The sequence below is a fragment of the Cotesia glomerata genome, linkage group LG4 (genome assembly GCF_020080835.1).
Source record: "Cotesia glomerata isolate CgM1 linkage group LG4, MPM_Cglom_v2.3, whole genome shotgun sequence".
Taxonomy (NCBI): domain Eukaryota; kingdom Metazoa; phylum Arthropoda; class Insecta; order Hymenoptera; family Braconidae; genus Cotesia; species Cotesia glomerata.
In genome coordinates, this window is record NC_058161.1 from 19,401,211 (window position 1) to 19,428,839 (window position 27,629).

The 27,629-nt window shown below is 30.8% G+C and overlaps 1 protein-coding gene across 2 annotated transcripts; it reads right to left on the reverse strand.

Annotated features, from left to right (window-relative positions):
• Window positions 1–2,580: 2,580 nt before the first annotated feature.
• On the reverse strand, window positions 2,581–26,209 carry LOC123264330 (protein tincar). Of its 2 annotated transcripts, XM_044727564.1 has the most exons (12): window positions 25,954–26,207; window positions 13,599–14,099; window positions 12,409–12,633; window positions 12,206–12,337; window positions 11,512–11,925; window positions 9,312–9,511; window positions 9,011–9,228; window positions 7,426–7,991; window positions 7,169–7,367; window positions 6,851–6,977; window positions 5,275–5,490; window positions 2,581–5,205 (listed from the first exon to the last, which is right to left on the reverse strand). In XM_044727564.1, exons 2-12 carry the CDS (start codon window positions 13,978–13,980, stop codon window positions 4,117–4,119), a joined length of 3,768 nt encoding a protein of 1,255 aa, XP_044583499.1. In that variant the 5' UTR covers window positions 13,981–14,099; window positions 25,954–26,207; the 3' UTR covers window positions 2,581–4,116. The 2 variants fall into 2 exon arrangements, with proteins under 2 accessions (XP_044583499.1, XP_044583500.1); XM_044727565.1 differs by lacking the exon at window positions 5,275–5,490 and having other exon boundaries at window positions 25,954–26,209.
• Window positions 26,210–27,629: the final 1,420 nt, after the last annotated feature.

Here is a 27,629-nt window from a genome sequence, read left to right on the forward strand (position 1 = left end):
TTTTTTTAATTTAATAAATATATATATATATTTGATAATGCGATGGATCTAGGTCACTAACAAATACAAAAATTACAGTAAAAAAATATTTTCAGTAAAAAGGGATGGTAGCATTTTTTCATTATTATTTTTATATAAAGATATATATTATTTTTTTTTTCAAAATAATAATTTTTTTTTTTAAAAAAAATAGTATATTACACACCTAGGGAAATAAAGTAAGAAATGTCTCAGATCACATGTAATTGTTGGCCGAGGCGAAGCCGAGGTCAACAAACATGTGATCTGAGGCTTTCTTATTTACTTCCCGAGGAGTGTATACTATTTTTTTGTCCGACGAAGGCGGAAAGCGGCAACTTAGTTTAGCGCAGCGGGACGAAAGTTGCCACTTTCCGCCCGGAGGGCAAAAAAAAAAATTCTAATTCGAGGTAAAGATATGTTCTATTGATAATTATTGCGCATATAAAAACGTTTAAATGATAGCTGGGAATGTTTTTTTTTTAATTTTTTTAAATCATCCGCTTATGTTTTTCATGTTTTCACTGAACCAGCGTGTCGTTGGTCAAAAAATAATGTCATTGTTGGACAAAGATTAAAATTCTGCGTAAAATGAGTACCCACATAAAAATATGAAAAATTTTGAAAAAATTCAAAATTTTGAAAAAATTCAAAATTTTGAAAAATATTTAATTTTTTGTGTGGGTACTCATTTTACGCGGAATTACAAGCTCTAGAGTTTTCTCTACAAGAAAACTAAACAAATCGCGTGCCTAGAGGTAAAAGGGCGTATAACTAAGGGTTAATAGGGATTTGTGCTAAAAGGGCGTATAAAAAAATTTTTTTTTGCCATTCGGTTTGAAATTGTCTGAAACGTAAAAATCTGTGAAAAAAAAAGTTGGTATCCTAAAGCTGAAAGGGCGTATCTCAAGACATACGCCCTTTTAGCTTTAAGAAAAGTACCACTTAAAGGTAAAAGGACGCATAAAAATAAAATTGTAGTTTTAATAGCAAATGTTAAATAATAGTTTCACATGACAAGTTATACTGAAATAACAGCCTCATATACAAAGTGAAGATATAAACAAATATAAAATAAATCAATCAAAAACAAATTACGTAAAAATTAAGTAACAAAAAAAATCACAATGACAGATAACATTGAAATATTTTGAAATTTCTCGCTTTAATCAGCCTATTGAATATAACTACTGGCGCCGTTCACACAACAGCAGTTTCATCATGATCAAAAATCCAGAATCTAAATTTTATAATAACTATTTCGTAAAATAAAAAGCGAGAAAATAATCACGCGTAATTTATTGTTTTTTCGATAAATTTTCTTTTTTAACTTTAAAAAATTGAATAGTTGAGGTTTTACGCCGCTACTACCACACAAAGTTTTTTTTTTCACATTTTTAAACTACAAATATGTTTTTTTGTAAACTTGCCGAAAAAAAAATTATACACCCTTTCACCTTTAGATCACCAAAATTTCGAATTCTTAAAAGTAAAAGGCCGTATAATTGAAGACATACGCCCTTTTACCTTTGCAATTTTTAACTTCCCGCTAAGAAAATTGAAAATTTTTAAAAATCGGGAAGTTATTAGTTTCACCCCGTTTTCCGAAAATTGAGTTTTCAACGGATGTTGACATGTTGAGGTCCTAGGAAGCCTCCCCGAATGTTTCCGCGATGATGTCCGTACATCTGTGTGTGTGTGTGTGTGTGTGTGTGTGTGTGTGTGTGTGTGTGTGTGTGTGTGTGTGTGTGTGTGTGTGTGTGTGTGTGTACGGCCGTGTGTAAACCTCTCATAACTTTTGAACGGCTTGACCGATTTCATCGCGGTTGGCACCATTCGAAAGGACTTGACTAAACTTAGATTTTGAGCATAATCTGGATCGATTCGAACCGGTAGATTTTGAGAAATCTCAAAAAAACTGCAAAAAAAAATTTTTTGAAATGTGGTTTTTTTGGAATAACTTTTATATGGCTTGACCGATCAATTCTAAAAACTAATCAGCTCTTAACATTGAAAAAACACGTCGATTGCCGCTAGCCCGGTCAAAATCGGTTAATTCGTTCGTGAGTTATCGTTAACGAAAAAAATCGAAAAAATCGTTTTTTGGGAATTACTTTAAAATTCCTTGTTCGATCAATTTAAACTTACAAGTTCTTTATGAGGCTTTAAAAACTGCGTTAAATGCCACCAACCACGAAAAAATCGGTTCATTCATTCAAAAGTTATTGCGGTTTAAAAATTCGTGTTTTATTCAACTTCTTGCAAATTTTTGAGCTCGGAGAGCTCAAAATGATACGAAAATCATATTTTTGAGCTCGAAGAGCTCAAAAACGTAATAAGTGTAGGTTTGTGCGCTTAAGTATAAAATGAGCGGGAAGTTGCAGGGATGGCCTTTAGGGTCAACCGTTTTCCTAATTTTTTTTTTTCAATTTTAAGCGTAGAATGTGTCTATTACTCGATTGGCAATAAAAAAAAATATGCGCCCTTTTACCTTTAGGCACGCAAAATTGTAACTTCCCAATTTTTTAAACACGTTTATTCATAATTGTATATATGTAAATGTATACTTGAGTTATTCCGTCGCAAAAAAATTATGAAAAAATATATATAGGTTTTCAGCTTTTCTAATATGTTTTGTTTTGTTTTTCTGTATATTTATTATTATTATTATTTTTATTATTATTATAATTATTATTATTGTGCCTGCTATACACTGTGCGTAATTAATTAAGCACGAAAAAGTTGCCTGTGTTTTTTATTTCACTCTGTTATTAAAAAAAAAAAAAAAATGTCGATGTGTCGAAAACTCATCTAAAAAAATACGACACTTTTTTCAAAATTTTTAAAAAATAATTTTCAACCTAAAATTTTTTATTGCTCTTGCAGATATTCGACCTCGATATGTGTTGGATATTTTAAGCAAAGAGCCTTTGTTACTACAACAATTAATTAATTATTTATTTCTTATCATGGAAGTCATCGTGTGTAAAAATATGCATTTTAACTAAAAAACGGTAAATTTATATTATAATTACAAATTATAAATTATTAATACGGATGAAAGCTTCAATTACATTAATATATTATTTATATATTTATATTTATATTTATATATATAATTAAAAATTATACTATAGCTTAGCTTATAAAATTTCCTCAAAAACGAGTACCAACAACCTTATATTCAACCACCGTCAAAATCTCACTCAAAAAACGGTTACTGTATGATTAACTCCCAGTGGTCAGTATATATGATCATTGCAGCATATTTATGGTCATATATAATGTTATATGAAAGATATATGATCATATGTGTTCATATATAAACTATATGTGGTCTTATATGAATCATATATAGTTCATATGAACCATATGTGGTCATATATGGTTCATATGAACCATATATGGTCATATGAACTATATGTGGTCATATATGATCCATATGTGATATCATATAGATCATAAATGGTCATATGAAGCATATAAGATCAGATATGAACGATATGTGATCGTATATTAATCATATGCAATTACATGTATCATCTAAGATCAAATGAAACACATGATCACATATAAAAAATATGTGGTCTGTATATGGTTATATGTATCTTATGTGATTACATGAACCATATATGATCACATTTAAATTATATGATGTTATTTATGGAGCACATATTATCTATATGACCTTATACAGTCATCTAAATTACATATGGCCATATATGAATCATATATAGAGCATATGTGGACTCAAATGATTCATATATAACCATATGAAGCATATAATATCATATATGACCTAATTGTGGTCATTTGTGAAGCATATGTCCTTTAAGTCACAAAAAGTATGTATTTTTTCTACGATACCTATATGATCATGTAATGAAACACAAAGTACATATGATCATTTATTGTCATATGACTACTGAGAGTCAATATCCAAGTAACCTACCTGCCCCAAACGTCGGCACCCATTTAACTCGAAAAACACTCAAAAAATCCACTCACAAAATCCTTAAATAATCACAAATTCAGTTCAAAAATTTTATCAAAAAACAGTTAAACGAGTACCAACAACCCCCATTGGGCGCCACTTAACTAATGATGACAAATATCCGAGTCCCCACTACTAGCCATTGAAAAGTTTGCAGAATCTCTATCAGCTACCCTCACATTAGCGACATTCCCGCCAAAAAACTTATTTTGCAATGGTTGCGGAAAAGTGTGGTGTCCCGAAGGTAATGACCACTGTTGTGTTTGCGCAGGTAGAACATGATTAATTGGGTAGCGTTTTACATACCCACCATTTTGATTCGGCATCACTACTTGATTAGTCAAATTCGTAACCCGACCATTAGAATTGGGCGCCAAAGTTATCGGCAGAGTTGTATGATTAACCGTCGGTAAAATAGGAACAGAATTTTGCGGAACCGTTCCACAACTACCGGCATTACCATTTCCATTGATATTCCCGTGGTGAACACCATGTGGCAGTGGCATTGTCGAACAGTGAGGATACGTCGGAACAATTGGTTGAGTTGGGTAATGCGGCAAAGTCGCCGACGCATTATTAGCATTAATGCAACTTTTAACGTCACTGTTCTCAGTAAAGGACGTCATTCTCATATTAGTGCTCCTACCAAATGGTTCTGCGTCATTTGGGTTCCAAGATTCGGGTAACTTCGGCCTGGACATACGACGTCGTATCACTACCGTCGATTCACTGGTGTTCTCCAAAATAATCGCCGGACATGGACCATTTCCCTTTGAGGATTTTCTGTCAATGGTATTGAACTTTGTGAATTGGGGACCAGCTTGAATTTTGTACTCCTGGCCGCCATTTCCATTTGGTGGTTGAATTCCCCGTTGCAGTGAACAAGATCGCCATTTATCGTCGCCATTGTAAGCGTCATTGGCACTGAGGTCATCAACACTATTGGACCGACGTGTCTGTTGGCTCATCAAGTGATTCGTTACCGACGAATTGCTGGTGTTCGAGTGGACTCCGCTTGAAGATTCGCTGTTCGACGAAGTTAGGCTACGATCAACCACTTCGTAATTTGCCAGATGATTCATACCATTGGTCATCGGTTCCAGGGCCGGAGAGTTTGATGACTCTGATCGGGGCGTCAGCTGATCTTGGGAAACTCCCGAGTCTGCATGACGAAGACACTTCGGTAGTCCAACCTGGAACAAATGAAGACGACCATGAAATTAGCGACGAACGATAAAGTTGCTGGTGAAGCAGCAACGTACCTGAGGCACCGAGTGGTTAGAATCATGGAATTCCTCAGTTGGGGCGGTTAGTACTGAAGTTAGCTCGTTGGGAATTGGAAGCGGAGGAATCGGGAGGTTTGGGTCTGGCAGAGGTTCTGGGGTTAGAAGTGGGGAAGGGTCACCTTCTGATGGGTGGAGATCACGGTTACCGCTGGCGTAGTAGGTTACTTGGTCGTCGTTAACACATTCCAGGAGCTACAATGTCAAGGTGATGTTAGTGGTGATCAATGTTAGATTTGGTGATCAATTCCCTAGTAGCAATGGAATTAGGCACGATTCTTTGGCAAGATAGTTGGAGAAGCACTTTGTAAATAATTGGACAATTTTCGACCAAGATACTTGATCAAGATTCTTTACCCAGAGTCCTGACATAGACTTGCGCGAGAAACACAAAAAGAACGAGCGCGAACTTATTTCTCTCCTTTCCACTTGAATGTCAAAAGTATAGTATTGCAGTGGTTTTCACTTATAGTCTAGTCAATAAGTTTAAAAAATTAATTTAACTTGCTACGATACGTAAAAAGTTGAATTATCGCAAGAAATAGTACAATAGTATCGCAAGAATACGTTTTAATATAATGAGAACCTCTACTCTATAGGATAGTCCTAAACTTTAGCGATAGATAGCCCCAGATTTCTGGTCAAATATCCCGAGTCGAAACTTAAATAGTAGATTCAACGTATTGAATGTTCAAATCATAGGTTGAGCGTATTAGACGTTGAAAACGTAGGATCAACGCATTGAACGTATCCAACCTATTATAAATGTAAAGAGAACCAATAATGGGTGAAAATAAGTAATATTAAAACTACTCAAATAACTACACATGTTTGAAACGTAAATAGACAAGAAAAATTTTTTTTTTAGATTTTTTTTTAGTTCTGTTAGTGAGATTTTACATTTCTTAGCTTAAATTGACCATTTTTTTTTGACGGAAATGCTTTGTCGAAATTTTTCAACCTCGGAATGGTTTCCAAAATTATGTAAAATTTTATGAAATATCATTCATACGATTTTATACCGAAAATGGCCTCATAAATCTGTATATAAAATGATAACTTTTTATACAATTTTGTACCACTGGATTTTTACAAAAAAAAATTAAAATTTTAACTTCCCGCTTAGAAAATTAAAAATGGTGTAGTTATTTGAGTAGTTTTAATATTACTATTTTCACCCATTATTGGTTCTCTTCACATTTATAATACGTTGGGTACGTTCAACATACGTTTTTAACGTCCATTACGATAAAATGACGATTTTAACGTTCAATACGTTGATCCTACGTTTTCAGCGTCTAATACGCTCAACCTACGATTTGAACGTTCAATACGTTGAATCTACGAATTAAATTTCGACTCGGGATATCTTCTTGACAAATTCTGACTACAGTTTGGCTCAAGTCTTGACCAATAATCTTGATCAAGAATCTGGACCAATTCTTGATCTAAAATCTTTCCAAAGTATCTTGATCCATGCTGGCACAAGGCTTTTACCAAATTGCTACTAGAGAAGCTAAAGAGAGTAATCTAGGACTGGTATGGTTTGGGTTACCTTGTTTTCTTCCGAAGCAGAATCATCAGCGTCGATGGCAGTCATTAGTGGTAGCTCACGTAGCGTGGCATAATCACCATCGTCGTCTGGTCCACCCTCGGTATTACCTCGTCTTTTTCCCTTATTGCTGGAAGAATTATTGGATAAGTGACGATTGGGTCACAAGATTCAGAATTTACAATTAGATAAGCAGAGGGTTAGTTTGAAGGTTAGATAGAACCAATTGCAAGAAAAAGGTTGACTAGGTTTGATCAGATTTCATGCAGGATTAGGATAGAAGACAATAAACACAACGACACCAAGAAAGAAGTAGATTACCGCGCGCCAGACGTACTAGGCAGGTCGTTAAACGTCACTTTGGGACGAAGCTTCTTGTTGATCCAGCTTTTGTCCAGATTCGACGCTGGAATTGTTCCGTTAGGCGACTCTGGTGATGGACGTAGTTTTGGTCTTAGCCAGTAGATCTGCTCTTCTTCTTCAAGGCTAGCTTCTCCAGAAGCACGGTTTACAGTAACACCTGGACAAATGATGGATTGGTAGGGTAAGATGACTAGGGGTCAGTTTTGGAAGCTTACCTTCATTCTGCTGAGCCTTTCTTTCGATTATGGCCTTCTGGATGACGCTCATGATGGCCTTTTTCGGCGAAGACTCAGCTATGCTGTAGGTCTTGCCGTCTCCGACTATCAACAGAGGAGCATCACTGCCCAGTTCATGGTCTATCAACGTCTCGTCGTCGTTGTCGTTATCCTGATCAACGTTGTTGGTGCTCTTTCGTCTACAGGCTAACAAGTCGACGTCGGTGACTAATTTCACTGACCTCGCTGAGCGGACAGTCGCTCGGGCTATTGTTACGCGGACTTTGAAAATCCAATTACGCTTTATTGTTAAAAAGAACCAAAATATCAACCAGAGAAACAAGTGGATAATTGTTCCTAGGATGCATGCCAATATTACACCGTCGAGACTTCCGCGGTAGACTACTATGTAGTCGTAGAGAAGTGGAGCGTTGCAAATCAGGAGAGCTAAAAAAACACAGAGAGCTGCACAGTGGGTAAAGTACGACCAGCCTGAGCTGTTTCGACGACCCTCTTTTGATATTATTACTCGCCGTTGGTGCTCGTGTTCTAAAAATGTGGCGAATCTACGGACAAAAGAGAATAAACGTTAGAGGTATGAGTTAATAGGGGTCAAGTTGGTGATCAAATGAAGTTTATTTGGTAAAATTTTGATGTTGAAGCTTTATATAATCGAATTAGTGATATTAATCAATATTAATTACATTCTAGGACCGCTAAGTAATTGGTTATGAACTTCTAGGATTTGTACCTATCTACCGCCGAAAAATCGAGTCGGTCTTTCAATCCTTTCTACCCGAAATCGACAAACTGGACGCTATTAGATTCATCGCTTTGGAGAACACAAACCCTGAACTAGAGATGAGGTTTAATCGGTAATATTTATTGTTAAGGGCCTAGAAGTTTTTATTTTACGGCTTTTCATGATCGAATTAGTGATATTAATCAACATTAATTACATTCTAGGACCGCTAAGTAATTGGTTATGAACTTCTAGGATTTGTACCTATCTACCGCCGAAAAATTGAGTCGGTTTTTCAATTCTTTCTACCCAAAATCGACAAACTGGACGCTATTAATTTCATCGCATCGAAGAACACAAATCCTGTAGCAGGCTTTATCAATGACAAATCATCCAAAAAAATGTATCAATAGTAATATTCTCAAATTGCTAAAATCAAAATCATCAACGATAGTAATATAGATAAGATCGCTTATCGAATTCAATAAATGGGATGGTTTTAGAGACTAGTATCAGCATCTTCGTCTATTACAAGCCTATCTGAGTCATCATTGTCAGCATCCAAGTCAGCGTTAGTCTGATTGGAGGGCGACTTATAGACGTATGGATCGCTAGTGCTGCTATTATCAGCATCGATGAGTCTCTGTGACATTCGCTTGAAATTTCTGATACCTTCCAAGACCTCTAATTTGAAAAGCTGCATAACGACTATGAATTGCACCATTCGCAAGTTATTATGTGTCGTTATAAGCCATAATCTAATTTATTAATTTCATCGTTTTGATCACGGATGCTATATGCACTTATAGACCATTTTTATAGATAAAATACTAGATATCTCACCTTCCATAAGCGTAGAGGTAGGTCACCATACTGGAGCAGAGAATCAACAACGAAGATAACGCAAACAGCGATAAGGTTACATGCGGATTCAGTAACAAATGCGACGTATCACCAAACAGGTTCGTCACAACTTTTTGCAACTTGCTGGAGTAAATTGGCGTTGGTTGAACACGATTCCGCCCTAGACTCAGAACTTTATGTGGTCCCAGAACTTGTACCTGTAAACCACAAAAAAATTTGGATCATTTACGCCGTTAATATCGGACATAATCGACAATTTGTGTGATATTAGTTAACTCACTTTGTACAGAACGGACATTCCAGCGTAACTGATCAAACTTTGGACAGAATTAATGAACGATTGAATACTAAAGATGGTACCGATAGCTTTGTTGCAGGACCAGAAGACCGCTGGATAGCGCACAGAATAGACAGCTAGCGCCACCGCGTAGTTCAAGTACTCCAGGCTGATGAAATCCTTACGCTCATCATAAGCATCGTCTGAGAAGTTTATAGTGTTACTACTAGAGCTTGCTATATTAATATCACATAAAAGGGCGCATATTTTTAACTTCCCGCTAAAAATCTCAGATTTTCAAAAATCGGGAAGTTATTGTTTTTACCCCGTTTGGCAAAAATCGAGTTTTCATCAGATCTCGACGTTTGAAGGTCACAGGAAGCTTCCCTGACTACCCCCGCGATGTTGTCACTATGTCTGTATGTATGTATGTGTGTGTGTGTGTGTGTGTGTGTGTGTGTGTGTGACTATGTGACTCGCTTATAACTTTTGAACGGTTGAACCGATTTCATCGCGGTTGGTGCCATTCGAAAGGGCTACGCTGAACTTAGATTTCCTGAGAATTTGAACCGATTCGGACCGATAGATTTTAAGAAATCTTGAAAAATCTTAAAAAAAATAAGAAAAAAATCATTTTTGAAAGTAGTTTTTTTGGAATATCTTTTAAACGGCTCTATCGATCAACTTCAAAAACTAATCCGCCCTTAAGCTTGAAAAACCACGCCGATCGGCGTCAACCCGATCAAAATCGGTTGATTCGTTCGAGAGATAGCGTGAACGAAAGAAAACCGAAAAAAGTGTTTTTTTCACATAACTTCGTCATTTCTTCTCGGATCACTTTTGATGACATAGCATAATTTATAGAGCTTAAAAAACCGCGTCGATTGCCGTCAAAAACGTAGAAATCGGTTAATTAGTTCAAAAGATATCGTCAATAAAAGATTTGAAAACAAGTGTTTTTTTAAAATCACTGCGACATTTTTTTTTTCATTTTTTTTAAATATCTTCGAATTGGCTCAACCGATCAACTTCAAAAACTAATCAGCTCTTAACTTTGAATACCCGCATCGATCGCCACATAGAGCGTCAGAATCGGTTGATGCGTTCGTGAGATATCGTTGTCGAAAAAAATCGAAAAAAGTGTTTTTTTGTAATCTCCGAAATTTTTCATTAGATCAATTTTTTTGTTCTAAATTTTTTATAGAGCTCAAAATAACACATAAATTGTATTTTTGAGCTCGAAGAGCTCAAAAACGTCATAAGTGCAATTTTAAGCGCCTAGGTATGGAATTAGCGGGAAGTTGCAGGGATGGCCTTCAGGGTCAACCGTTTTTCTAATTTTTTTTTATTACCAATCAAGTAGTAGACACACATTCGACGCTTAAAATTGAAAAAAAAAATTGCAAAAGTAAAAGGGCGTATGTCTTTAATTATACGGTCTTTTACTTTTAAGAATTCGAAATTTTGGTGATCTAAAGGTAAAAGGGTGTATCATTTTTTTTTCGGCCAGTTTACAAAAGAACATATCCGTAGTTTAAAAATGTGAAAAAAAAAACTTTCTGTGGTAGTAGCAGCGTAAAACCTCAACTATACAATTTTTTGAAGTTATAAAGGAAATATATCGAAAAAACAATAAATTACACGTGATTATTTTCTCGCTTTTTATTTTAAGAAATAGTTATTATAAAATTTGGATTCTGGATTGTTGATCATGATGAAATTGCTGTTGTGTGAACGGCGCCAGTAGTTATATTCAATAGGGCGATTAAAGCGAGAAATTTCAAAATATTTCAATGTTATCTGTCATTGTGATTTTTTTTATTACTTAATTTTTACGTAATTTGTTTTTGATTGATTTATTTTCTATTTCTTTATATCTTCACTTTGTATATGAGGCTGTTTTTTTAGTACAACTTGTCTTGTGAAACTATTATTTAACATTTGGTATCAAAACTACAATTTTTTTTTCTACGCCCTTTTACCTTTAAGTAGTACTTTTTTTAAAGCTAAAAGGGCGTATGTCTTGAGATACGCCCTTTCAGCTTTAGGAGACCAACTTTATTTTCACAGATTTTTACGTTTTAGACAATTTCGAACCGAATAGCAAAAAAAAAAATTTTTATACGCCCTTTCAGCACAAATCCTTATTAACCCTTAGCTATACGCCCTTTTATCTCTAGACACGTGATATATTAATATCTACCTTCTCTGTCGTTGTTCATCCGGTCCAAATCCGCGACGCTATTAATAACAAGTGGCAAATTGTACGCTGTCATATTACCCGCCTGCAAGTCGGAACTTTTGGTTTTGTTCCTTAGAATCACTACTTTCTTGCTTCTGACGATCGGTAGCGGACTGGTGGCGCCAATCTCGGATTTTACCGGAAACTCCGTTGACCCTGTATCTTTTGCTGTAAAATTCCGCGGATTTGTTGCGTTAAACCCACTCGTAAAGTTTAAAATGTCGATATTAATATCATCGACACTCGACGTAAGAAAGGGGTTGTTAATATAGTTGATGTTGCTGCTGTTGATCATCCCGGGGTTCATAAAGTTCAGGTAGATCAGCCGGTCACGATGGACCACTATCCAGTCCAAGTCCGTTCGCCAAATTGCATCTGCAATGATTTATGATATTAATATACTATAAAATAGATCATATTTCCGGTTATATTAATTTCATCGCTTAGAAACGTCGAAGGTTTGTAGAACAAATTATTTAAAGCAAAAATTGCTTTAAAATTGCAGAAAAAAAATTATCTATGACATCAAAGATTGAACTAAGTTACGCGATGAAATTAATAGAGTACTTTTGGGTCAATTGCATGGAATCTATGAAACTTCTCTGAGTTTTTTTGACGAAGTACTCTTAAATATGACTTTTTACGAAATTCATACCTTTTGGTAAAAATCCAGCGTATATTAACCGCGCTTCCATCAGCAATGTTGGTAATAGAAAGCACATTGCTGTACAGAGATGAACGAAGGCTGCTGTAGGTCCTCCGTGTTTCCATAAACTCCCCGCTAAGCCTAAAAAATCGAGATAGTTGATATTAATATTCTAGAAGTCGTGAGAAAATTAATAGTAGTTAATATAATACCACTGTCAATGTTGTTTCCAAGTAAAGAGGCCGGTGGATCGCGAGTACATGTGCTCGTATGCCTGCCGAGCTTCACACCGTCATTGGCCAAGTTTCCGAGCTTCAGACACGCTGCTGCCAGTAATATCGGTAGTAACAGAACGCCGGTTCCTGTTAGGACTATGCAGACATGCAGCTCGAATTTAGGCGGCTGGACGTCCGCTGGCCATGGAAGTGACAAGTATGCTGGAAAAATTCATATTTTAGTTTAAGAATTAATATCGGATAAAATGGCACATTTTGGAAAAAAATCGAAGATTTTTTTCTATTTTTGACATGACATTAAAGTTTTAATAAAAAAATTCAAACTTTGTGATATTAATATTGCAAAATAATTAAAATATCAAAAGTGTGAAATTAATATCAAACTTTATTGCGTTTTTTAAGTGAAGTAATGAGCCGTTTTTCTTAGAACAAAGACTGATATTTTATTTAGACTATTTAAGTTCTAATTAAACTCAAAATCCGGCCACTAGGTGTCGTTAAAGCTAATATAATGTAAAAAACGGCAAACCTTGTGATAATACTGCAAAATAATTAAAATACAAGTATAAAATTAATATCAGACTTTTTTGCGTTTTTTTAGTGAAGTAATGTGCTATTTTACTTCAAACAAAGTAATATTTTATTTAGACTATATAGGTTCTAATTGAAGACAAATTCTGGCCACTAGGTGGCTTTGAAGCTCATATAAAGTAAAAAACGGCAAACCTTGTGATAATATTGAAAAATTATTAAAATATAAGAAGTATAAAATTAATATCGGACTTTTTTGCGTTTTTTTTTAGTGAAGTAATCTGCCGTTTTTATTCAAACAAAGACTGATGTTTTATTTAAACTATTTAGGTTCTAATTAAAGTCACATTCCGGCCACTAGGTGGCGTTGAAGCTCATATAAAGTGAAAAACGGCAAACCTTGTGATAATATTGCAAAATAATTAAAATATAAAAAGTATGAAATTAATATCAGACTTTTTTTCGTTTTTTTAGTGAAGTAGTGCCGTTTTACTTCAAACAAAGACTAATATTTTCTTTAGACTATTTAGATTCTACTTAAAGTCAAATTCTGGCCATTAGGTGGCTTTGAAGCTCATATAAATTAAGAAACGACAAAAAAAATAACTTTTGAAGGTATTATCGATGAATCTTACCAACGAACCGCTTGGCACACCTTGTAGCGATGTAAGCCTGTAAGATAACCACCAGAATTCCATACCACACGGACCACAAGCCATTAGCGTGTCCCCGATTGCAAGTTTCTCGCTTCCTCTTGTGCTCACTGCGTCGTAAATTCGAGGCGTATTCGCGTTGCTTATTGACAGAGGTGTTTATGGTTGTCGTGGTATTAACGTTTGTAGTAGTTATCGGGGTTGAGGAAATCATTGTCGTGGTGCTCGTTAACGTCATCGGCAATGGCGTAGTCGAGGAGCCCGTTATCAGCGTTGACTTCTGCTGGTACTTTTTATTGTTACATTTCGCCTGGTTTATCTCGTTGTTGCTTTCGTATCCCATTAGACTTCCGGTCATCGACATCGTGGCTGTAGATCGGGTGTTTTTTCCATATGCATCTGCGTGTCAGCCTGGTAGTTGATTATCGATGGTGATTAATTGGTGTTCGGGTTGTTGATGGTCTTAATTTTGTATTTTGTTGCCTGAAATTAAAAAAATTATTTTAGTGTCATTGTTTTTGTAGTAATGAGAACAATATTAATAATAATATTGATAATGATAATGATATTTATCATGATATTGATAATATTAATGATATTTATCATGACATTGACATCAATAGCGATATTAAAAAATGTTTATCATGGTGTTAATGATAATAATGATATTTATCATAATATTGAAAATAATAATGATATTAATAGTGATTGCTATATCTAACGTAACATAAATAATGGCAATGATATTCAATACGGACTGATAATGAAAATGATATTCATCAAGACATTAATATCTACAGTATTATTGATGATAATATTCATCATAGTTTTGATAACAATAATGATATTTACTATGATATTGCAAGCAACAATAACATCTATGATGATATTGATAATCATAATGATATTCATCATGAAATGAATATCGACAATGATATTCATCGAGATATTAACAATGATACTGATATTCATAACGATATTCATCGTAATGTTAACAATGATATTGATATTCATAATGATATTCAGCATAAAATTAATATCGACAATGATATTTTTAATGATATTCATCAATATATAAACAATACTATCGATATTCATAAAATGATATTCATCATGGCATTGACAATGACAATAAAATTCATTATAATAATGATAATGATAGTGATATTTATCATGAAATTAATATAAACAACGATATTTATCAAGATACTAACAATGATATTGATATTCATAATAAAATTAATATCGACAATGATATTTATAATGATATTCATCAATATATAAACAATGATATCGATATTCATAATGATATTCATCGTGGCATTGACAATGACAATTAAATTCATTATAATAATGATAATGATAGTGATAATGATATTTATCATGAAATTAATATCAACAATAATATTTATCCAGATACTAACAATGATTTTGATGTTAACAATGATATTCATCATGCTATAACAATGATATTGATAATCATAATGATATTCATCATGAAATTAATATCGACAACGATATTTATAATGATGTTCATCATGAAATTAGTATAAACAACGATATTTATCAAGATACTAACAATTATATTGATATTAACAACGATATTCATCATTCTATAACAATGATATTGATATTCATAATGAAAGTAATATCTACAATGATATTTATAATGATATTCATCAATATATAAACAATGATATTGATATTCATGATGATATTCATGATGGAATTCACAATGACAATAAAAATCATTATAATAATGATAATGATAGTAATATTCATCATGAAATTAATATAAACAACGATATTTATCAAGATACTAACAATGATATTGATATTAACAACGATATTCATCATGCTATGACAATGATATTGATAATTATAATGATATTCATCATGAAATTAATATCGACAATGATATTTATAATGATATTCATCAATATATAAATAATGATATTAATATTCATGATGATATTCATCATGGTATTGATAAAGACAATAAAATTCATCGTGATACTGATAATAATAATGATATTCATCATGAAATTTCTAACGACAATGATATTCATCATGACATTGATATTCAACCAAAACCATCTAAATTTTAAATTCCTTAACTATTAGCACCTTCGAAATTCTTCACACTGCATCATAATATTTTGCACCAACCGACAAAAACAAACATTGAAAGAGAAGCTTTTATCCAACGCCCCGATTCCTCGAAACAATAGGCGAAAAAAAGACGGGTTGGCTAAGTGGCTCTGGTTTGTCACTGTTGAGTGCACGCAATGACACTCTCTCTTAAACATTATCACCATTATGCACTCTGTACGAAGGGGCGTATGTTTAGAGTCTATAGAGCATAAGTAAGAGTTGAGTTGACGTTTAAAAAGTAAAGAGGAAAATAAATAGAGCAGCTTAGGTTAGGTGCTTCTGTTATGTACCATGGAGTATGGAGTATGAAGTATGGCACTGAGTACGACTAAAGAGAAACCTACCAAAGAGAATAGGTGTAAAGTGTTGTGTTGTCAAGGGATCGTATGCTTCAAACGTTACCCTTCTCACTTTCTTTAGAAATTTAATTTTTTTTTTTAAATAAACCAAACTATGATTTGTCATGTTTTTGAAAATTTCAATTTTAAATTTTATTATTCAATAAATTTTGATAGTTTAAACAATTATTATATTAATAAAAAATATTTTTATTAATTTTATTTAATAAAAGAAGAATTCGTAAATTTTTTTTTTATTAATAATATGGATAAAGTCCTTGCGAGAGGGAATTTTACTCCAGAAAGATTGAACCAATTAAAAAGAATTTACTCCGTAAATTTTTGAGAAGGTATAATAAAAAATAATGTTTGCAATTTTAAAAAAAAAAAAAGTTTTTTATTAGTGAAAAGATACAGATGTTATTTTAATTTGACACTTGAATGTTCTGGTTCATTAATAAAGCTCATGAAAGGGACATCTTTATTGTATCTGTCATTATTAAGAAACTCAAGTGTTTGTAATAATAATAATCATAAAAATCAAGCGCCGATTTTCTATTTAGAATTTTTGAAATTTCTCCAAAGTAACATCTAAGAAAATTACAATTCTCTCTAGATATATAAAAAATTGAATTAATAAATAGAATTTATCAATAATTTTTATAATTAGTTTATTTCGAGATGAATTATCATTATTTTCTCAAAGAAATAATTTTTTTATGAACTATAGTTGATAGTCAAGGCTGAAATATTCGGCACCTTATTCTTAGAATAGCTTAGAGCGTTTCAGAGAAAGATTGTTTCTTTTTTATTTTTTGTTAATTAATTAAGTTAGTTAGCTTTTGTCTTAACTCAATTTCCTTTTATCTGGAAAACTATAATAATAATGATATTTGAATTAAAGAGCGTCTATTTAAGAGCAACGATAATCTCAGCCTGCATTGACGCTAAAAATCAATGCAAATACTAATCTAATTAGTGCGTTGATCGATCATAATGTTTCCATGTGATCAATATCGCTCTGAAATTACAAATGAGAGCGCTATTGTACAATAGATGACATTTTTTAACTGCATTGACACCAAAAATCGATGTAAATACTAATCAAATTAGTATTTAAATAACTTATGGCAATCCAAGCAAGCAATATAGCGTCTAAATTAATATCAACAGAGTTTATTAACGACTTAAGACGCTTTTGAACTGCATTGACGCTCAAAATCAATGCAAATAATATCTTAATCAATCCTCTGATGATTTAAGTTACTACTTGCTAATAATGTCACATCAAATTTTCAGTAAAAAGTGTCTTTATACAATTTTATACATTTTTAATCAGCATTGACGCTCAAAATCAACACACTTGTTTTTTGTCAATGTTTCAAGATTTATTGCTAAGATTTGTTTTAAATTTTAATGCATCTTTCTTTGGACTAAATAAAAAAATAATAATTTCTAATTAAATTTTTACCAAAATTAAATTTAAAATTTAAAATATCTTATTTTTGAAATTCCCCTATTGTATACAAATAGAACTAAATTTATCCCTCGAATAAAAACAAAACTTTCAGAGGGAAGATTTCTAAAATACGAAATCATGCTTTTTCAAAAATAGAAGTAAAGACCCTATAAAAGTGAATTTAAATTCACTCTAAAGGGATTAAATCAATTAAAAAATTATTCAGTTTGCAAATTTTTTCAGTTTAAAAATAAATAACGTATTTAATTTTATATATCAAGCTGTCTATTAAGTGAAAACCGGCTCGTAAAAGTAAAATTAAGCTTTCAGACTCACTGCGGGACAGTGACACTCAAAAGCTGTAAAAAGTACGTTTGGAAACTAAAATAAAGTTGAGATAAAGATAAAGATAAAAATAAAATTCATCTCTTACTCTTACTCTGTATGTACTTATACTTGGCAAAACTTATATTCGTATTCGTATCCCCCCAACGTAATCTCGAGAAAATCGATCCCCAAACGCATAAAGAAGAAGAAAACGTCTTACGTGTTACGATTCCCCTAAAGAAAAGGAAAAAGTGAGACGGAACAAGGAAAATATGCACGACAATCTATATAAATATATATATATATATATATATATATATATATATATATATATATATATATATATATAGAGAGAGAGAGAGAGAGAGAGAGAGTTATATGAGGGCGTGGGTGTGTGTCATGTCATGGCATCGTGTCGGAAGACACCAAGGGTAGACTTAGATTCTCCGGTCGGGTTCAAAGTTCCCCTATATACGCTCTGCGTGTTTATGTACATACTTATACACGTCGATGGATAAGGTTATATTCATACACATTTATAGAGCTGGTGATTCATCCCATTGGGAGAGCAATTCACCAATTTGAGGATTAAATAATGAATCACTATCGATGCTATCAATTATTCATCCTTCTGAAGGATAGTCATAAGTAACAAGTGACGTTATCATCCATCTTCATTAGTAATAGTAAAGGATTTTGGTAGAAAAAAAAAATTGTGATAGATTAGTGAATAGAGTTATTATTGTTATCTATATTATTGAGAGAGTAAGAAAAATTTTGATAGGTAGGCTGCATTCAAAAATATATCTCTAGATACAGAATTAAGAAAAGAGCTTTTATCCTGTGAAATATTGACATTTTTTAAGATATAAGCTCATCTTGATGTTACGCTCAACGAGACCTTTCATTTGAGTACCCACATCAATTTTTTATATATTTCATATATTCATATATATTACATATATGTATACATGGAAAATATATGAAAAATTTATGTGGGTACTCAAATGAAAGCTTTTGATGAGTGTAACGTCGGGATGAGCTTATATCTTTAAAAATATTAATATTTAAGAAAGTACAGTGCAATTTAACAAAATTCATTATTTAATAAAGTAAAATTTTAATTTTTTAGAGTACACAACTCACGGCAGTCATATAATGACTGCAAGGTTGTTAGTTATTATGATTTTTTTATTTCTAAAAACAATGGGGAATTTCAAAAATAAGATATTTTAAATTTTAAATTTAATTTTGGTAAAAATTTAATAAGAAATTATTATTTTTTTATTTAGTCCAAAGAAAGATGTATTAGAATTTAAAATAAATCTTAGCAATAAATCTTGAAACATTGACAAAAAACAAGTGTGTTGATTTTGAGCGTCAATGCTGTTTAAAAATGTATAAAATTGTATAAAGACATTTTTTACTGAAAATTTGATGTGATATTATTAGTAAGTAGTAACTTAACTCATCAGAGGATCGATTAAGATATTATTTGCATTGATTTTGAGTGTCAATGCAGTTATAAAGCGTCTTAAGTCGTTAATAAACTCTCTTGATTTTAATTTAGACGCAATATTACTTTCTTGGATTGCCATAAGTTATTTAAATACTAATTTGATTAGTATTTACATTGATTTTTGGTGTCAATGCAGTTAAAAATGTCATCTATTGTACAATAGCGCTCTCAATTGTAATTTCAGAGCGATATTGATCACATGGAAACATTATGAGCGATCAACGCACTAATTAGATTAGTATTTGCATTGATTTTTAGCCTCAATCCAGGCTAAGATTATCATTGCTCTTAAATAGACGCTCTTTAATTCAAATATCATTATTATTATAGTTTTCCAGATAAAAGAAAATTGAGTTAAGACAAAACCTAACTAACTTAATTAATTAACAAAAAAAAAAAAAAAAACAATCTTTCTCTGAAACGCTCTAAGCTATTCTAAGAATAAGATGCCGAAAATTTCAGCCTTGACTATCAACTATAGTTCATAAAAAAATTATTTCTTTGAGAAAATAATAATAATTCATCTCGAAGTAAACTAATTATAAAAATTATTGATAAATTCTATTTATTAATTCAATTTTTTATATATCTAGAGAGAACTGTAATTTTCTTACATGTTACTTTGGAGAAATTTCAAAAATTCTAAATCGAAAATCGGCGCTCCATTGCTATAAATTTTTCTAAATTAAATAGGAAGATTAAGTATTGATTTTGAATGTCAATGTCATCTAAAAACGCAGTTATTGTACGGCTGCAGGTATTTGAATATAAATGCGGATAAAAATCGTAAAAAAAAAAAAACAAGTTGAATTAAAATCTTACCGTGTTATTACAAACAATTGTTACTATGACACACTAATTTTGTATGCTTACGTACAGAATAAAACAGTGACAGTGATAAGTGACACGTAAATACATATAACACAAAATGAAATAAAAAAAGTATATAAAACGCTTGGGTTTATTGTCCTTTAGGCTTTACTGCACGGTCCACATGAGAATTGTCGGCGGAGAAGAGCATAGAGAAGGACAATGTACCACAATCTCAATCTGGTATCTCCGTTCTTCGCAGTGTATAAGTATATACGTGTGTGTTGAACTAAACGAGTCGATCGATACAAGTACGCTATAGAACACGCAGAGCAGTGGAGACTCGAGGGCGATACTCCGATGCCACTAGCATCCTGTACGGGTATCGTAAAAGGGTCGTGGTCGTGGTCTCAATAATGCCATTCCGTATTATGTATTCTATATTCTTAATTCTATATTCTGCTTTATATGCTGGGTGAAGTATATCCTAACCTACCCTGTAATATCTACGAGTGGTTAAGTTAAATCAGTCTATTACACTCGAAAAAATATTATAAATTGTAAAAAATAATCAATAGATGTCCAGTAGATTACAAACATCCTCTTTTGCCTGAAATTTTAAATAAAATCAAGGAATTATTAGCGAGAATACAGATTTTATAGATGTTGACTGGAGTTCAGTCGGCACTTGAATGACAGTCGAGCGCTCCCCACTCCCGAGTCTAACGCGGTCTAGTCCCCCTTCTCCTTTTTGTTCTGCAATATTTCCTTGCCAGATTATCAATTTCATTGTAGCTGTTACATTTAAAATTTGCCGCATTTACCAATGCGCCATCTATATATTTTAAATTTAATATTTCCTACATTTAAACAGAGAAAAATAAATATAAATATTTTTTTTACCGCTAGATTTTTGACCAATTATTTTAAAATTAATTATATAGATAAAAATATATTATTATGATTTAAATGAAAACTTTGAGTGCTCGTTGAATTAATTAGGTTCATTGGGCTCAAAAAAATGTCATACATTGTAAAAAATAATCAATAGATGTCCAGTAGATTACAAACATCCTCTTTTGCCTGAAATTTTAAATAAAATCAAGGAATTATTAGCGAGAATACAGATTTTATAGATGTTGACTGGACTTCAGTCGGCGCTTGAATGACAGTCGAGCGCTCCCCACTCCCGAGTCTAACGCGGCCTGGTTCCCCTTCTCCGGCTCCCAGCTAGTGGGGGTCTTACTCTCCGTTCCGTGACTGCTAACTTCAATGTTATTACTTCCATTAACAATTTATAAATTATTACAACCAATTATTTTGATTTAAATCATAAAGTACGATAAATAAAATTTTATTTACATATTATATTATCCTATATTTAAAAAATTGTTAATAAATTAATTTTTCTTTTTTTCAATAAAAAAGTAATTAAAGTATTTGAAATTGTTCGCTAAAAGCGAACAATGAGAGTAATTGATAAGAATAAGGAGGAACTGAATGAATAATATTACAGGATGTAAACTATCGGAGGAAGATATGAATTATTCTTTTTATTATTATTATGTTATTGAAGCGGTTTACCAGAAGAATTGACGAGAGATAACAAAGTAAAAGTGAATCACATAGCTGATTGGACGTTATTCAATAGCTTCAGGGTGATCAGGTTCCAATCGACTAAAGAGCAAGATGGTAAACGACCATTTTGTCTCAAACGATCTTATATTATTATATCGGATTATATATCCTGTATCTATCATCTTGGTAAGTTGAAACACAAAACTTTTTAAATTATAATTACGCTTCCAATAAAAAATTATTAAATATGCCATTAAAAATTTCTCTTTCAGGTAATTTTTTTTTTTTTATCGTAAGCTAATTTAACTTTTTTATATGATTTTAATTGATGCGGAAGTTCAGGCCAAAGGATATAATATATACTATATAATATAAGAGGGATCAATTCGATATTTAGAGATTATATGTATAAGATCTTAAACTATATTCATAAGCCTATAACTTAAAACCTCTAATTTTAGAAACCTTCCCTCTGAAATTTTTGTTTTTATTCGAGGGATAAATTTAGTTCTATTTGTATACAATGGGGGAATTTCAAAAATAAGATATTTTAAATTTTAAATTTAATTTTGGTAAAAATTTAATTAGCAATTATTATTTTTTTATTTAGTCCAAAGAAAGATGCATTAAAATTTGAAATAAATCTTAGCAATAAATCTTGAAACATTGACAAAAAACAAGTGTGTTGATTTTGAGCGTCAATGCTGATTAAAAATGTATAAAATTGTATAAAGACACTTTTTACTGAAAATTTGATGCGACATTATTAGCAAGTAGTTACTTAAATCATCAGAGGATCGATTAAGATATTATTTGCGTTGATTTTGAGTGTCAATGCAGTTCTAAAGCATCTTAAGTCGTTAATAAACACTGTTGATTTTAATTTAGACGCAATATTGCTTGCTTGGATTGCCATAAGTTATTTAAATACTAATTTGATTAGTATTTACATTGATTTTTGGTGTCAATGCAGTTAAAAAATGTCATCTGTTGTACAATAGCGCTCTCAATTACAATTTCAGAGCGATATTGATCACATGGAAACATTATGAGCGATCAACGCACTAATTAGATTAGTATTTGCATTGATTTTTAGCCTCAATCCAGGCTAAGATTATCATTGCTCTTAAATAGACGCTCTTTAATTCAAATATCATTATTATTATAGTTTTCCAGAAAAAAGGAAATTGAGTTAAGACAAAAGCCAACTAACTTAATTGATTAACAAAAAATAAAAAAGAAACAATCCTTCTCTGAACCGCTCTAAGCTATTCTAAGAATAAGGTGCCGAAAATTTCAGCCTTGACTATCAACTATAGTTCATAAAAAAATTATTTCTTCGAGAAAATAATAATAATTCATCTCGAAATAAACTAATTATAAAAATTATTGATAAATTCTATTTATTAATTGAATTTTTTATATATCTAGAGAGAATTGTAATTTTCTTAGATGTTACTTTAGAGAAATTTCAAAAATTCTAAATCGAAAATCGGCGCTTTATTTTTATGATTATTATTATTACAAACACTTGAGTTTCTTAATAATGACAGATACAATAAAGATGTCCCTTTCACGAGCTTTACTAATGAACCAGAACATTCAAGTGTCAAATTAAAATAACATCTGTATCTTTTCATCAATAAAAAACTTTTTTATTTTTTCAAAATTACAAACATTATTTTTTATCATACCTTCTAAAAAATTTACGGAGTAAATTTTTTTTAATTGGTTCAATCTTTCTGCAGTAAAGTTCCCTCTCACAAGGATTTTATCCATATTATTAATAAAAAAAAAAAAAAATTTACGAATTCTTCTTTTTTTAAATAAAAATAAAAAATATATTTTTTTTTTTAACATTATAATTGTTTGAACTAAAATTTATTGAATAATAAAATATAAAATTTACTCTCGATTTTTAAACAAAAATTTTAATCTTTTAAAAAATAAATACCGACGAAAAAGTTTTACTATTTTTAACACAAATTAAATTTAATTACTGACGTTTATTTTAATAATACGCTTCGCTTCCCCAAAATATATATATATAATCATCCCTTTATTACCATGTTTTATGTCATTTTAACACGGCATCCCTTTTGTTTTCATATTATAACTTTAGCTCCAAACTTTAATTTACAAAAATAAAAAAAACCTCCCTTAAAAAAGTTTTTAAGAAAAAAAATGATTTTTTTTTCTTTGCAGAAATTTTTTTAATGATTAAGAAAATTATAAAAAAAAGTTTCGAGGATTTTACATGGTGAAGGTATAAATATACCCGTCCGACCACTTGGCAGGTGCAGAGTAACTTAATACAACTACAGAGCTGGTCCTCTCTATCTGTAGTATACTACTCACTGATTTATATCGAATTATATTATTATTATTATTATCATTATTTTTGTTATTTTATACTATACATAATATACTGTGTATATTGTAGGTACTTATGGGCTTAAGAATTTTTACAAGCAAATATTTTAAGTAAAAACATCACACTCTCTTTCACTTAAGATCTTACGGTGATTATCTTTAAATTACTCTTATGTAATGTAATTTAATAAATTATTAATTTATTTTTTATTTCAATTATAAAAAATTTTCGAATTTTTTATTTTACTGCCAAAATTGGCTTTGAAATTTTATTGATAATTACAAGTCAAAATTTTTATTAAATATTATTACAGACTGCAGAAAATTTTGGTCAAAATTAAGAAATTAAAAATTTTTAAAAATGAAATTTTTTATTACGAGACAAAAAATTTATTTTCTGTCAAAAATAACATTTTTAAAATTAACGAAATTTTTTTCTAAGTAACAAAAAATAATTTTTGAACTTAAAATATTTTAAAAATTTTATCAAAAATTTTTAATGAAAAAAATTTGAAATTTTAATTTAAAATTATTTAATTTTTTATCAAAAATTTGTTCTAAAATATTTTTAAAATTTTCTTATAAATAAAGAAAATTAAAATTTCAACAAAATTTCCCAAAATTTTGAAAATTTCATCTCAATACTCGAAATTCAAAATTTTTACTAAAAATCCTAAACTTCAAATTTTTTTCAGTAAGAAATTTTTAAAATTTTATCCAAAATCTCAAAATTTAAAAAAAAGTACAAAATTTTTATTAAAAATCCCAAATTACAATTTTTTTCAGTAAAAAATTTTAAAAATTTTCTCCGACATAAAAAAATTGAAATTTTGACAAAAATTTTGAAAATTTTTTAACCAAAATCAAAATTTGAAGAAAATTCAAAATTTTTACTAAAAATCCCAAACTTCAAATTTTTTTCAATAAGAAATTTTCAAAATTTTCTTCTAAATAATAAAATCAAAATTTCATCAATAAAAAATTTTACAAATTTTCATTTAAATATTAAAAATTCAAAATTTTTACTAAAAATCCCAAATTAAAACTTTATTTAGTAAAAAATTTTCAAAATTTTCTTCTAAATAAAGAAATGAAAATTTTATCAATAAAAAATTTTCCAAAATTTCAAAGAATTTTCCAAATTTCATCAAAATGCTCAAGATTTAAAATTTTTACTAAAAATCCCAAATAAAAATTTTTTTAGTAAAAAAATTTCAAAATTTTCTTCTAAAAAAAAAATGAAAATTTTGTCAATAATAAATTTTCGAAATTCCCAAACATTTCCAAAATTTCATCTAAGTACTCAAAATTAAAATTTTTTACTAAAAATCCAAGATAAATCTTTTTTTCAGTGAAAAATTTTCAAAATTTTGTCCAAAATAAAATTCAAAATTTTGAATCTCCACTTCGCATTTAATTTATCCGAAATTCCCAAAAACCCAAAAAATCCAAAAATCCTCACTCATTAATAAAACCCTTAAATATTCCAACTCATTAAAAAAAAAAAAAAAAAAAAAAATAAAAAATAAAAAATCCAAACCTAAACGGTAAAATAAACCTCGGACTTGAGATTGTTGAGCTCGTAAAAACTATCCACATATATATAAAGGGTCGCAGGCGCATACCCAAAGAGCAGGTGTTGTTCGTAGCCTGTACCCTCTCTTTCCTCAGAACCCATCTCCTTTCGCTTGGACCTCTCTACCCTCGCCCTCTTTATTTAAACTTAATTCTCTCTTAATTAATCCAAAATTTACCCAAAAAAATTCAAAATTTTCTCACCTCATTTCAAGAAATTACTCAAAATTATTCAAAAATTCCCTTATTTTTTCCGAATTAATCCAAATCACAAAATCACGCTCACTCACTTTTCACAAAGCTTTTTTGAACTTAAAAAATATCCAAAATTTTCCAAAAATTCAAAACCATCACATATAATTTTAATTTTGAAATATCTTAATTAATAATTAATAATTAAACAATATAAATACGCGATGTTGCTTAAGTGAGTAGCACGCTGCTAATGCGTCGGCGAAAATCCAACCGAGAGGCTATAGTGGCTATACAATCGCGAAGATATATACAGCTAGAAGCCGACGTTTGGTAAAAAAGGACAGTGAAAGATTGCCGAGTAAAAGAAAAAGATAGAGAGAGAATTTTAGTGTTAAATCTGGATATGCGCAGTCGCAGCCGTCCCACCTCTTTTTAATTCCAGCTCGATATATGTATAGATATATATAGAGGTTGGAGAGGGGGAAGCTGGAGGTATAGGTATTCCGGTTCGGGTGTCTTCGGGCGAGAGCGTCCACCCACTACACCCTTTTCCGTGGCTGTGTTGAGGCGGTTAGTATTGAACACGGTAGTTATCGATAGATTGTTATTATTGTTGGTTGTATTTTTTTCAGGTATTGTTCGGGAAAATGGAGTTGGTGTAGGTGTAGGTGTAGGTTATTGGACTCTCGGAAAATGACAAGCTGTCGGCCTAGTTGGAAAACAATTATTTTGTTTTAAATTGGAAATTTTCAGATTATATCCATATCATTTTATTTTAGAAGGTACTATTGTAGTTTGCTTCGCGGTTTTTGTAGAAAGCTTTGTTTAAGGGTGGGGGTAATGGCATTTTAGGGAGGTAAACAAGGAAGATTGTTTGTAAACAATGCGGTTTTGGAGGTGCTGGGTTTGCTTCACGATTTTGGATTGTTTGATGGAAATAATTTAGTTTTGATGGTTGATTTTTGGCTTTTGGTGTAGAACAATGATTGTTGAAATTTTTGGTCCAAATTTCAGAATTTTTGGTGAATAATTAGAAGCTTTGTTTTAGAACAATAGTTATCGATATTTTGATGTTTATTCAAAATTTTATGGTATTTATAAATAATTTTATTAAAAGAGAATAGAATAACTTTTTTTCAAAACAAAGATAGGATTTTTGATCCTAAACAATGGCAGTTTTAAATTTAAATTGGAATTTGATTCATTGTTTACGAACAATTTAAAGTTTTTTGGAACCAATTGAAAGAACTTTGTTTCAAAATAATTATTTTTGATTTTTGATCCTAAAAAATGGCAATTTAAAATTTAAATTGGAATTTGATACATTGCTTATGAACAATTTAAAGTTTCTTGGAAAAAATTCAACCAGCTTTGTTTGAGAACAATAATTTTTAATATTTTGATGATAAACAATGAAAATTTTAGGGTTTGTTCGAAATTTGATGGTGTTTATAATTAATATTAAGTTCATTGAAAGAGAATAGAATAAGTTTGTTTCAAAACAAAGATAGGATTTTTGATCCTAAACAATGGCAATTTTAAATTTGATACATTGTTTATGAAGAAATTAAAATTTCTTGCAAAAAATTTGACTAACTTTTTTCAAGATAAAAATTTCCAATTTTTGATGCAGAACAATGATAATTTTACTTTGATTCAAAATTTGATAGAGTTAATATTGATTT

Excerpts from the sequence above, each read along its gene's own strand:
- LOC123264330 (XM_044727564.1), bottom strand. The coding sequence starts at position 13,980 with ATGTCGATGACCGGAAGTCTAATGGGATACGAAAGCAACAACGAGATA. Across the intron at positions 9,229-9,311 it reads GAATGTCCGTTCTGTACAAA|GTACAAGTTCTGGGACCACA; the intron begins GTGAGTTAACTA and ends TGTGGTTTACAG. Across the intron at positions 7,368-7,425 it reads AAAGGCTCAGCAGAATGAAG|GTGTTACTGTAAACCGTGCT; the intron begins GTAAGCTTCCAA and ends TCATTTGTCCAG.